The 13290-nt window shown below is 45.1% G+C and overlaps 1 protein-coding gene across 2 annotated transcripts in view; it reads right to left on the reverse strand.

The window, feature by feature from the left end:
• Positions 1 to 482: 482 nt before the first annotated feature.
• NCOA5 (nuclear receptor coactivator 5) overlaps positions 483 to 13290 on the reverse strand; it is a 30735-nt gene continuing 17927 nt past the window's right edge. Inside the window, exons 3-8 of one of the 2 annotated variants that reach the window (XM_028121941.2) lie at positions 9703 to 10029; positions 8161 to 8297; positions 6833 to 6959; positions 4586 to 4785; positions 2933 to 3253; positions 483 to 2447 (exon numbers count right to left, since the gene is read on the reverse strand). In XM_028121941.2, coding sequence (XP_027977742.1) covers positions 1858 to 2447; positions 2933 to 3253; positions 4586 to 4785; positions 6833 to 6959; positions 8161 to 8297; positions 9703 to 10029 — 1702 coding nt within the window. In that variant the 3' untranslated portion in view covers positions 483 to 1857. Of the gene's footprint in view, positions 2448 to 2909; positions 3254 to 4585; positions 4786 to 6832; positions 6960 to 8160; positions 8298 to 9702; positions 10030 to 13290 lie in introns of both variants that reach the window. The other variant, XM_028121944.2, reaches the window with a different exon arrangement.

Consider the following 13290-nt stretch of genomic DNA (forward strand, 5'->3'; position numbering starts at 1 on the left):
TTTCCTGGTGGGGCTGGCTATTAAATGCTCTTCCAGGCTCCCACAGCTTCTGTGACTTTATGGTTCTGCCAACTCCTCACATAATGGGCAGAATAGAGGGTGGCAACTGAGACGAAATCAAACAGGAGAGTGCCCCACTCCACTGGCCAGCAATGGCCTCTTCAGGGTAGTTTTCCTTTCCTAGAGTTAAGAGGACCAGACTGCTGCCACACTGAAAGTCCACCACAAACAAGGATGTTTAACACAGCATCGTCATTAGCCAGGAGGCTTTAGCTCTGGACTGTTACTAAAGCTGCTAAGTAGGTGGGGTGCATGAGGAGAGCCGAGGGTCAGGTCTTCAGGCCTGACCACAGGAGGACAACAAGAGGGGGCAGACCTCACGGCAGACCGAAAGCAGTCAGGGCTCCATCAGGGACCCTCACCTTCTGACCTTGGGAGGGAATGCCCCTGCAGACAGAATGCCCCAAAAAGACAACAACAGGTTTTACTTTTTCATTTTAATTAAAAAGTAATCATCTCATCTTATTAACACAGAATTCCAAAGAGAAAAAAACACTCTATAACACAAACAGGTCAGAACACAAAATGCTGCCACCTGGGGACCTTGAATTTTTGAAATCATCGCTTGCTCAGCCACTGGCAGGGACTCAGCTGACACCCCTGCTCTCCCTCATCCCTGCCAGGGGCCCCCTGTGACTGTGCTCCACAGGGCTCTAATGAGCGCATCCCTGGGGAGAGGGCAGCTTCCTCGGACTCCATTTAGAGTGGCAGCCAGAAGTCTGCCCTCTCATTTCACTCTGGCTCAAAAGTTATGAACAGCCACCGGTATCAAGGACATGTCCAGCTACCCAAAGTCTGACATCAAAATGGTCCCTACCTCCTGCTGCTCAGAAAACAGAACAAGAATCCAGATGAAAAATAAGAACCTGATTTCTGAGCCAAAAGCTCAAAACAATCACTGAAAAAATGGGTGTTCCCTGCCGGAGTCTAGAGCTGCCTTCTCAGAGCCCCCGCAAAACTAGCACTGGAGAGGGACAGGCTGATAGAAATGTTAACGGGGGGGTGGAGAGTGGTCAGGGTCCAATTTCACAGTTCTTGTTGAACTGCTGGTGACTGGAACTGGTCAGCCCATTGGAGATTCTCCAATGAAATGAAGAAAAACAAAAAAGGAAAAAAGAAAACCCTAAACCAACAACCCTGGATGATGCAGAAGAATGCCTGCTTCTGTGGCTGCCATGGACACTTCCCAACTCCAGAGCAGCTGATCTACAAATCCTCAAGCAGACCCCATGCACATGCGATGGGGGGGGGGGGCGCGACGATGGCACCGTGCTGGCCAAGCCCAGGCTGGTCCTCTGCAACCCTATAGGCAGGAGCTGCAGACAGGAACTTGAGCTCTGGTCGGCCTGGGTGAAGCTGGAAAACCTTGGTAGATTCAAAATGAACAAAGGCGGTGGCGACTGACATGAAAGTGCCGTTCCAAACTCAGCCAATCGGGCTTGGCTTCCTCCTGCCCACCCTCCACCCCAAATCCAGCAGACAGAGACCAGAGAAACCCATGACATATAAACTGAGCCCAGACACCTATACTGCCCAAGTGACCCCAGATATATTTATTTTCTACAAAACAAAAAACAAAAACAACAAAAAAAGATACACCCCCAAATGCAGTATAAACTCTGACTCTGGAAGGAGTAAGCAACACAGCCTCGGGCAGAAGAGAGAGCAGGTGGTAGAAACATTCGATGTAGACCTGGAGAGGCGCAGAGAACATCCTCCAAATAACTCTATTTGAACGCAGTAGGTGGGAGGCCAGGGGATGAGGGGATGGGGGGGGGGGAGTTGAGAGACTGAGCCTCAGTAATGCCTCTGGTAAGATCCCATTGGGGCCTGGGGCCGCCCCACCTGTGCTGCGGTTTGGCTAACCAGGTGGGAGAGAGCAGGGCCACTCTGGATCAGGGTGTCCAGAGCCTTCTGTACACTTGGATTGTCAAAGTTGATACCCGTGGAAGACACGGGCCTCTGGCTAGCCATGTTGCTGGCAGGTGCCAGGCGACTGGAAGGTTGGCCAAAGAGCCCTTGGGAAGGAGCCCCAGGCCTGGGGCCCATGTTCCGAGCAGATCCCGCCTGTCCCAAAATGTTTGGAGGCTGATTGCCAGAGGCCTGTGATCTTTGCTGAGGCTGGCTGTTCGCTGCTGTGGAAAAATTCTGGTTCTGGGTGTTTCCGGCAACGACGGAGGGGGATGCAGAGCTGCTATTGGCCACAACCGTGCCACTATTGAAGAGGCTGAGGATTTTGGCCTGAAGCTCTTGCTGGGAGGTGGGGGGTGCAGCTGGACTGGGTGTAGCAGAGGGGAGCACTTGGCCGCTCTGGAGCGGTTGGGAGCTTGGCTGTGTCTTCAGCGAGGCACCCGAGGTCGCCCCGAGTGGTTGGCGGGAAATCGGGCCTAAAAGACAGAAGGAGGAGGTATCCAGTTGAAAGTACCCTCTGTGGGCAGGCGGCTTAGCAGCCAGGGAAGAACAACAATCACTGATCACATCAATCACATAATACACAGACTATAACATCAATTTCCCCAAGAGGCTACTTCATGGTATGTGCTGTCTCCAGGAAACAGCTTAGGTGCCCCAGTGGACTTAAGGACAAAAGGGCATCCATCTCGGTTACCAGGTGGCCAGCAATCCTAGCCCACCCACTGCCATGTTTGCTACAGGGACTGGAATTCAGTACCCAAATCTTAAGTTATCATTACATCAGCAAGGATGGCCCGTGGGAGAACCCAGGGCATGGGCTCATTCCCCTTACCCACCCCAAAGAGCCTGGGCCTGCTACCCTCCCAACAGAGCCTGGGCCTGCTACCCTCCCAACAGAGCCTGGGGGTTAGAGAAATGCAGAGTCAGAACTTCACCTCGGCCCTGCCACGTAGCTCACCAGGCAGAGAGTCGGTGCTGCTCCTCATAAGGCGCTCCTTCCTCTCTCGCAGGTAGTTGATAATCTTGTCAGTCTCCTCGGCAGTGAGGTACCTATTATCTGCCAGTAGGTTGAGGAGGCTTTGGATGGCCGGGGGGTGTCCCCCGCGCACTCCTTCTTCGGGGCCTCCACGCTCCCTTTCTTGCAGGATGGCTTCATCGGCCATCTTGGCTGCCTGTCTGGCAATCTCCTCACGTTCCTTCTCCCGACACTCATTCTTGTAACGCTCATAATTTCTGGCCACCAGCACCATGGCGTCTGCCTGGGGCATGTTGCGATGCTCTGTAGGACAGAATGACAGGAGTCATTTTCTCCCCTCACACACTTGAGTGCCCACCTGCTGGGCTCTACCAGACCTTTCCTAACCTCAAACCAGCAAGAAAACCATTTTGGTGACAAAAAGCCTTGGGATGGGGAGCAGGGAGGAGGGAAATGAAGGCTGGAAAGATAAGGGAATAGATTTCTTTGGTGGGGAACACATACCTTTCACAGAGCTGGTTCTTTGGGGGAATTCCTAGATCACAGACTTGTAGCAAAAATCAAAAGAAACACGACAGTCTCCCACAGATTCAAAAAGACCACATAAGGAATTACCATGGGAGGCAGGCCACAGGGGGCCAAAAAAGGCCTTCTGTAAAGCCTGGCTCTCCACTGCAATGCTCAGGATAGAGGTGGCCTACTGTTTTTGAATTCATCAGTTCAAAGGTCATGGATTAAGATCAGATGTAACCCTAAATAACCTCCTCTCCTCACCCGCGGGCAACACGACTTATAGGGCGGTGAGAAGTCTTAGAACTTTACATAAATGTCCTCACACATCTTGAGAACTATTCCTCAGAGAGACAAATGACCAAATGACTTAGTGGAAAGCCTTAATGTATTTTATAGTTATGGGTATAACCTGTCAGGCAAAGAGATTCCGTGTGTGGTGGGAAAAGGGAAAAGTCCGCACTGGAGGAGCAATGACCAGGGCATCAGGGCATTCTGAGTGTGAAGTACTGAAAGCAACTTCAGGGAAGGGCTTCAAGGACTTCCAGGGCCTCCTCCCTGCTCTCCTGCCCCTTCTACTTCTCCAGCACACTCGCAGATAGTATCCTCATCGCTTGTTGTGTTCTCTGTCCCTTATTACGAAGTCTGGTGAAAGCAAGGATTCTACTGCACTCAGTGCAGTGTGCGCCAGAGATGCGCCGGCACCTGCTCTCATGAGCGAGAGCCGACGGTGCGCCTCTCTTCTGAAGTGACTTCATGTTGGTGGCTTGAAACAGGACACAGTGGGAGCATTTACACCATGGAGATCAGCAAATGCTGTAAACCACACTGCCTCCTGCCCCCTCCCCAGAACTAGTTGTTAAACATTTGCCAGCATCCCACTGTCTCTACCTACGGGCTAAATAAATGTTTTCTAGATAGCAGGCCCAGAACTGTATCCACTGAGAGTATCAGATGAGAATGTGACCATGCAAATCTCCTCCAGTGTGTTTATAAAAGGGCCCTGCCACATTTGAGCTGACCTACAAGTCATTTGCTCAAAACCTGCTTCTTCTGAGTAAGACATGAAAGAATTAATGGACTAGTGACTACCTCTAGAAATCTGACCCACTTGGGTCTGCATACCTTGTGGGGTTCCAAACATGATGTTGACTGTGCAGGAGCGGTGAATCTGGTGTTGCTGGGTGATGACGATAGCAAAAGGAGACCCACCCCTGCTAACATCCTCCAAGGCTTGTGACAGTGACACCTCTGTGTTGAGGAAGATCAAGTCCACTACCATGCCTAGGTCTCGTACCTTCCGCCCCACAGATTCAGCATAATCTCTGTAGAAACAAACAGGATCCAGGTGAGTACTCCCTGACCAACTCCCAATCTGTACCTTGCGGCACTTCAGCCAGCAGTGTGGGCTCCTAAGGGGAGTTCAAATCTTTAGCATATCCGGTGTCTCCCTAGTGCCCTCTTCAGGCTCCAAGAATCTCGACCACTTCCTTCTCTTGTACTAGTCTAGTTCAGAATGGTCATGACTAGCTCAGAATGGTCACACGCAAGTGGCCAACAGCGCAGTACTTAGCACCCAGGTCCTTCTCTTGGTCCTGTAGTCCAGTGGTCCTTCCTTAAACACCATCCTGCTGCCTAAGACTTGTGGCATGTGTCTGTCTTTGGGGTGGCTGCATAACATAATGGAAAAAAAACATGGGCTTCAATGCTACAGAGGTAAGCTTGGATCCCAGCCTTACCATTTACTTACGAAGTTGTGAAGATTTAGGCAAATTCCTTAACCTCTTACAGACCTGTTTCTTTACCAATAAAACAGGAACAATATGGCTCGGTTCATGTTATTCCCTTGACCTTCTCTCCAATCTAAATGAGATCCTTGATGTATTTCTTCTCCTAGGGCTCATCACCAATACATCCATTTTTGTCATCTGCCTGACTAGGATGTGAGCTCCACAACAGGAAGGGGCCCTGTGTGTGTGCTCACCATTATAGCTCCACCATACATATAACAGATGAACTGAATGAATATCCATGTAACATGATGAGTGTGAAGATTAAAAATAATTTAAGTAAAGCGCCTAGCAAGGGGTGGTAGAGTAGGCGCTCAGAAAATGACAGCTATTATCATGTGTCAAGAAAAAAAAGCTATCTACAGTCAAAGCAGCATCTATCTCTAAACAAGGCAGCCCAGAGCCTGGGAACTCTGCCTGCTGCTTCGTGTCTCAACACCTATTTCCCTAGTCTGTGCCTTGAAATTAGCTCTTTAACCCCAAACTGCTGGAAAACACATGAAGTTATTTACTAACCACCTGGGGAAAGGGAACATAGCTAGTGCCAAAGCCTGCAAGCTGCTATGCTCCCTTCTGCCTCTCCGCTCAGTCTCTTCAGGAAAGAATGTGAAAAAGAGGCGTGCGAAAAGGTACTGTGAACTTTGGATTGGCCAGAATGGTCTCTTAACAGTTCTGCAAGATCACGGACCTTCACAAAGGTCCTTCACAAAGAAGGCTTGGCCGACAAATGCAGAGACATGCACCTCTCAAAGGATTGGGGATTCGGGGTTTTTCCATGAAGGGAGCATCTACCGCTTTGCATGACCAAAATATATTCCCTCTTCAATTTTCCTTTGGGAAAGCACACTTCTACTCAGTCCACATGATTCCACAGGCCCAATTCCACCTTTAGCTCTAGGAATGGGTATATAACCTAGCCCTAATCGATCAAGGCATCCCAGCACTGCTGGTTCAAGGATGGGAGAGTGAGCTAGGTCAGTACAGTGAGAAACAGTTCCAGGCCTTTAGGTAGAAGCACTGGGAAAGAAGTTTCTGCTAAGAAGATAAATGTCTAGGGACGCCTGGGTGGTTCAGTAGTTAAGTGCCTGCCTTTGGCTCAGGTCATGATCCCAGGGTCCTGGGATTGAGCCCCGCATCGGGCTCCCTGCTCTGTGGGAAGCCTGCTTCTCCCTCTCCCACTCCCTCTGCTTGTGTTCCCTCTCTCACTGTGTCTCTGTCAAATAAATTAAAAAAAAAAAAAAGAAGAAGAAGAAGATAAATGTCTAGGGTCAGTGCCCTTCTGCCTTTTCAAGCATGTCTGAGCATGAAGGTGACACAGAGACCAAGTCTTGATGACATGGTTTGACCGGATGTGGCCATACCCGAAGTTTCCAGCTAAGCAAACTAAAAATTTCCCTTTGGGGCCTAAGCCAGTTTGCAATGGCTTTTCTGTAAGCTACAACTGACAGAACTCTGGCTAAACACAGGAGAGCAATGCTAGAATACACAGCCCAAATTCAGTGGGCACAGCTGCCAAAAGAAGTCTTAATTTCTTTTCTGACCTTTCTCCTTACTCAGGACAAATAGCCCAAAGGATTCTTACTTAGTCTGCTTGTTGACCACAATCACAGAACAATCAACAGGCCTCTCGGCATCAAAACGTCTCTGGATTTCCTCAAAATATTGACGATAAAGTTCTTCTCTACGCCGTTCCTCACGTTTCAAACGCTCTGTAAGACACCAACAAGGAAAACCGAAATATGGACTGTGACTTTCTGTAAAAATAAGTCACAGGCCTTATTGTGAATCCCAAACTACTTGTAAGCCAAGGTCATAACATACACATTCTCTCTGAATTACTCTTGTGGACTACCTCCTAAAAATAGCCAGTACAATTGCTTACTATTATACATTCACTGAAACAGAATGTTGGATTAGAGGGCACGGTCACTTTAATGTGTCATCTGATACATACTACATCAAGGCTGCTACTCTAAAGAGGCTGTTACTAACTTATCCCTTCACAGGGGTGGATCACCTAGTGCTATTTCTCCACATTGTAGTCAATACTGGGTATTGTCATTTTTGAAAATTCCTGCCAACACGGTAAAAGATGGTATTCTGGGGCGCCTGGGTGGCTCAGCTGGTTGGGAGACTGCCTTTGGCTCAGGTCATGATCCCAGGGTCCTGGGACTGAGCCCCACATTGGGCTCCCTGCTCCTCAGGGAGCCTGCTTCTCTCTCTCCCTCTGCCTGCCACTCCCCCTGCTTGTGCTCTCTCCCTTTCTGTCAAATAAATAAATAAAAATCTTAACAACAAAAAAAAAAAGATGGTATTCTGTTATTATTCTAATTTGCATTTTGGGGACAACTATTTAAGACCCTTATTGACAGGTATTTGTAATTTGTTCTGGAAAAAAAAATCATGCAGTAAAGTTTTATTACAGATTAAAAATAAGGTTAATTCAACTATGAAATAATTAAAAAATCTTTAAAGATGTATTGAGAAAAATGAGGCTTTGAAAAAACATATTTGTCTTTACCTAAAAAAGAGATGCTATTAGATAAGAATTATATATAAAACAAAAAAAACCCACATGATGCACAGACAGTGCAAACAGTTGTAGTTATTTTGTTAATTGGCAAAAAGCAAGCACTTAACCCTCTTTAGCTCCAACTTTTTGTTCATTTCTTACTGCTGGAATCTCACATTCATTTCTTCTTGTTACATTACTAAACTGGATGATGGTACTAATTTGCATTTTATGAATTATTTTCAAGCTGAATGTTCCCCACATATTAGCAGGATATTTGTATTTCTTCTTTTTGTGGATTGCTTCACCAAGACATTAGTCCCTTTCTAGCTGGTTATTCGTTTCCTGTTTCATTGGTCGAGTGCTTCACCAGTACCAGAAATAAACTGCTGCTTTACCTTTTGCACGAGACTGACTTTCTGGGCCTGGAGGGCCTCGTCCGTCAAAGCTGTCTCTATAGCGGTCAAAGTAAGCGTCGTCCTTTCTCCTGCAATAGTCATCCATTCGCAGGTATCGGTCATAAGAGCTTTCTCTCCTGAAAAGTGGAAGAAATTTGCACAAAGTTAAAACTCACCTATGCTGCAAAACTCAGATATAGAGAATTCTTCAACACCCACTCCTCTGTGAGGAAGCAGCACAGTAAGGCAGGACTTTGGGATTAGACAAACGAGGTTTGTGTCTGAGATTCACCGCTTATCACTCTGTGGCCATGACTATGTTAACCTACTTTGCAAAATGACTGGGAGGATGTATAGAAAGCTCTCAGAATAGTCCCTGGCTTAAAGTAAATGCAAAATAATTGATAGTAACTACTGATATTAATTTTGATGCTTCCCCATTCTCCTTGCCTGTGTTTTCTAAAAACTATGGTTTAAAATCCATCCATCCATCCATATATATATTTCATATAAATACGCAGATACATTTCTCATCACCTTGAGGAGAACACCCAGAACAGAAACTCTGTATCCATTAAGCAGGAACTCTTCACTTCCCAACCCTGTAACCGTTAATCTATTTTCTGTCTCATAAGAATTTGCCTTCTCTAGATTATTCATGTCAGCGGAATCATACAGTATTTGTTCTTTTGTGTCGTCTGGATTATTTCATTTAGCATTATGTTTTCAAAGTCCATCCTTGTTGTGGCAGGTGTCAGAATTACTTTCCATTTTATGGCTGAATAATAGTTCACTGTATGGATATATCATTTTTTATTCATTCATCTTTTGATGGACATTTGGGTTTTGTCCACCTTTCAGCTACTGTGGAGAGTGCTGCTAGGCACATTTACATACAAGTATCTGTTTGAGTCCTTTTCAGTTCTCTTGGGTATGTACCCAGGAGTGGAATTGATGGGTCCGAGTAATTCTGCTGTATTTAATGTTTTGAGGAACTTCTGGCCAACCATTCTCCACAGCAGCCACCCTATTTTATATGCCCACCAACAATGCATGAGGGTTCTCTCTCTCCACACCCTGCCAATATTGTTACCTTCTTTTGTTGTTTTCCTTAATAAATGATATAGCCAACCTAGTAGGTATGAAGGGGTAGCCCATTGTGGCTTTGATTTGCATTTCCCTTTTGACTAATGATGCCGATTGTTTTTCCCCCAGACCTACTAGCCACGTGTACATTTTCCCTGTGTTTCTGCACTGCCAAAACAATTTGAGCTCCATCTTTTTTTTTTCCATTTGCACAATGCTGCCTTTCACAGGTCACATGGAGAGATCCAGATTCATTCGCTAAGCATAATTCATCAAACATTCACACATTCAGCAAGTATTTATTGAGTAGCACATCTGCCACTTGCTAGACATTGGAAATATAAGGCTGATAAAGTCACTGCCCTCACAGAGCTTTCAATTAGTTCGGCAGAATACCCATAAAAGACTTATAAAAAACAACAACAACAAAATCCAAGCAAATGGCTGTATATGTACCTGTACATGGGCTCTCGGGAGTCCCTCATATCTCTATATCTGTCGTACATGGGGTCCCGGTGATCTCGAAAATCCCTAGAGTCTCTTAGATCACGAAAGTCTCTAAGGTCTCTCATGTCCCGAGCATCACGCATACTTCTGCTGTCTCTGTGATCCCGAATGTCTCTGCTATCTCTGTGGTCCCGCAAGTCTCGGGGGTCTCGCATGGCTCTGCTATCACGAGCATCCCGGCCATTTCTGCCATCCCTGGGCTCTCTCCTTGGACTTCCTCGGATTGGGGATCTATCACGTCTTGTATCTCGACCGTCTCCAAAGCCATATGGATCTCTGTGGGAGGTAGCAAGGAGGAGCTAAGACAAAGAAATTGAAGGTAGCCAACCCTTCAGCTCTTTATTGGAGGAAGTCCCCACCCTCTCCAAGCATTTTTCTCTAAAACATGGCAGCCAAACAGTGAGAACATGACTAAAATTTTAAAGAGAGTCACCCATCTGGTCAGCAAATAAAGACTAGTAGGCTTCAGGATCCCAAAAGATTAGGACATCAAAAGAAGAATGTATGACCCAAAGCCAAAGATTTTGACTGGGGTCACAGTATTTGTCAGGGAGTAATTCGGTATTCTTTACACATGCCACGCTATCATTTTAATCTCCACAGGTTTTCAAAGTGGAAGCATCTTTCCCCTAGAACCTGTTTTCCCACCAGACATGTTTGAAAGAGATTTTAAAAGGGGGGAAAGTTGGAGGGACATAGTAAGGGGCAAGACTCATGAAGAAAAAAAGGAGCAATGCACAATCTCATACAAAGTAACTGTAATCAAAGTAGTTGTTCCTGAAGTACAGAAAACCTCACTTAAAATATCTAGCAGGATAATCAAATTAAGGGAAAAAGAGAAAAAGTACAATATGACACATACAGTAAAGTATAAGAACACTCAGCTTCTCTGTCTTCTCAACATAGTTATTGAGCAGTGGTCTCTCTCAATCTGAGTTCAAGGCAGAACCAGGTTCTTTATTTTTTTGAACAGTGTTTGAAGTCACAGATAAGTTTGGGCTGCTCTCATACAATATTTTTCATGAGACATTCCACCCCACTGTTTAAACTTGTTATTCAACCCACTTCTTAGTCCCATTCCCGAATTTTTCACTTCTGCCGAAAATCATCTTCCTAGTTGCCAAGGTTTAAGTTCTTGAAAGTTAACGATTCTTCCTTTCCTTTCCCCATTAAGTCACTTGAATCCTGTTCACTTTTCTTTTTCATTCCTACTGGATTCAAAGTTTAATCCAAACCCTTCTGCTTGATATCAACAAATTTCCAAAACAAAACAAACCAAACCAAAAACCAATCTTCCAGATTTCAATTCATTCAACACATAAACATCAGATTAACCATTCACATTTATACCTGTTACCAACCACAGCTTGACAATCACACTTCTAGGTACCCCTCCCAACTATTATTGCTCCCCCATTTCCTGATTCAACCTCATCCGTTCTGCTCTTATGACTTAACTCACACGATCCTATCTGCTTCAGGATTTCTGTTCACATGGTTTTTCAACCTGGAATATTTTTCCTGCACTAACGCAAGTATCACCCAATCCTCACAGGAAAGTTCATGTCCCAAATCTTCCAAGAGATCTTCTCTGATCTCCCTAATAACTGTTGATCTTTCCTGCTGCTCAACACTTAGAGCACCTACTATTTCTATTACTCATCTCTATCTGATATTTACCTTTTCACAACAGTTTCTTGTTTGACCTACTTTAAGGATTACCACCTCCATAAAATCTGCCCTGAACTCTTGAACTTCCCCAACAAATATGCTCCTCCTCCAGTCCTTTCCATCTCAATAATGGCACACCTACCTACTCAGTTACTCAAGCCAGGAAACTGAACGTCATCTTTTCCAAAGCCCCATCCGCTCTTCCAAACACATTTCCAAATTCTCTTCCTTCTCTGAAATTAGTATCAATTCTGTCCATGTTTATTTCCGTTAGTATTGCTGAAGGCCAACCCACAGTGACCTTTCCCTAAAACCAGAGCAAGAGACTTCTACCGTGGGGAAAGACTTTCCCATTTCTGCTCTTGCCTCTTTTCTAATCTTTCTCCATATTATTCTAGAGTGATTTTTCAAATATGTAAACACCTTTCACTGGCTTCCCACAGTATTCGGAATTCAATCCGAAATCTCCAGTAAGGTTAGCCAGGTGCTACGTGGCCTTGGCTATCTTCTCCAACCTTACCCACCCCCTCTGGAGGTCACCACTATCTTGCCACATGGGCCTTTCAGCTGTAACTAGCCAAGGTTTTTCCTGATGCCTCTCCTTGAGCAGCAAGAACAGATCCATACTCATTCTCTATGTCTCAGCATAATATGTGTCTCTTACCCCTGATTCTCATAGTCTAAAAGTTTATTTTCTGCCCTTAAGTCCTGGCCACATTTTCTCATAGCACTATTTTTACTTGTCATTTATCACAATTTGACATATCTATTTACTTATGTAACGTCTGTCTGCTCTACTAGACTGTGAGTCCATGAGAACAAGGATTGTCAGTTTGACTCTCCACTATAAACCCACTGTGTAGGTTTATAATGTCTGGCATGCAGCAGATGCTCAATGACTTATGTTGTATGTATTTCTATCACTGCACTTATCACACGGTTCTGTAATTATCTGTTTACATGGCTTTTCTACTGAAGAGTAAGCTCTCCTGAAGTCTTTGGATCCCTAGGACAACAGCATGGAGTTCAGTAAATGTTTAATGAATCTAATTATTTAACTCAACTGTAAGCCTCTTATGAGCAGGCGTCATGTTTTGTTTAAACTTTTGTCATCTACCATGATTAAACATATTAGGCAGCCATCACGATGCCATCAAGCCTGGTAAAAAGCCTCAATTTTACTTCATTCACATGGGCACAGCAAAAATAACTTAAATGTCACTTCTGTATCTATAAAAAGTCCTTGTCATATATTTTAAGGCTCACAAGTACTCTTGATTTATGGGAGCAAACATGGGAGACCAGGGAGTTTAAATGAGGAGGCGCTAAACATTTTTCCTATTAAAGTGCAGACTAACCAAGATTCTTACTTTGTTTTTTCTTATTATGTCATATAATCTTCCTCACACGTGTAACATCTGATAGAGTATATAACGTGGGAAAACACTCAGGATCCTATGGGAAGAGACAACTGTTAAGTATTTTTGGATTAATGATTAGCAGATAATCCTGCCTTGGGGGGGCAGTCAGAAGTAGTCATTAGAGGTAGAATCTGATTTCAAGTGTTCTTGGCAATTAGGGATGAGAGATACCTTTACCTGATAAACCACAGACCACACACAAAGCCTTCGGGTTGTGGAAATGAGGGGCGGGGATACGGCTAGGAACACCGAATCACAGCACATTATTCACAGCCTTAGGATAATTAAAAACGCCATATTGTTCTCATTCTTTTGAATCCACTGAAATATCTTACTTACCTGTCAGAGTCCATCCCTGGAGGCTGATCATAACCCTAGAATCCCAAAGTCTCGGTTCTTGCTTCCAGTGTGAGAAGGCAAGCACTCCCTTTCCCTCAATAAATCT

The sequence above is a fragment of the Eumetopias jubatus genome, unplaced genomic scaffold, assembly GCF_037043125.1.
Source record: "Eumetopias jubatus isolate StellerSeaLion01/CBP00866 unplaced genomic scaffold, mEumJub1_p1.0 scaffold_9, whole genome shotgun sequence".
NCBI lineage: Eukaryota > Metazoa > Chordata > Mammalia > Carnivora > Otariidae > Eumetopias > Eumetopias jubatus.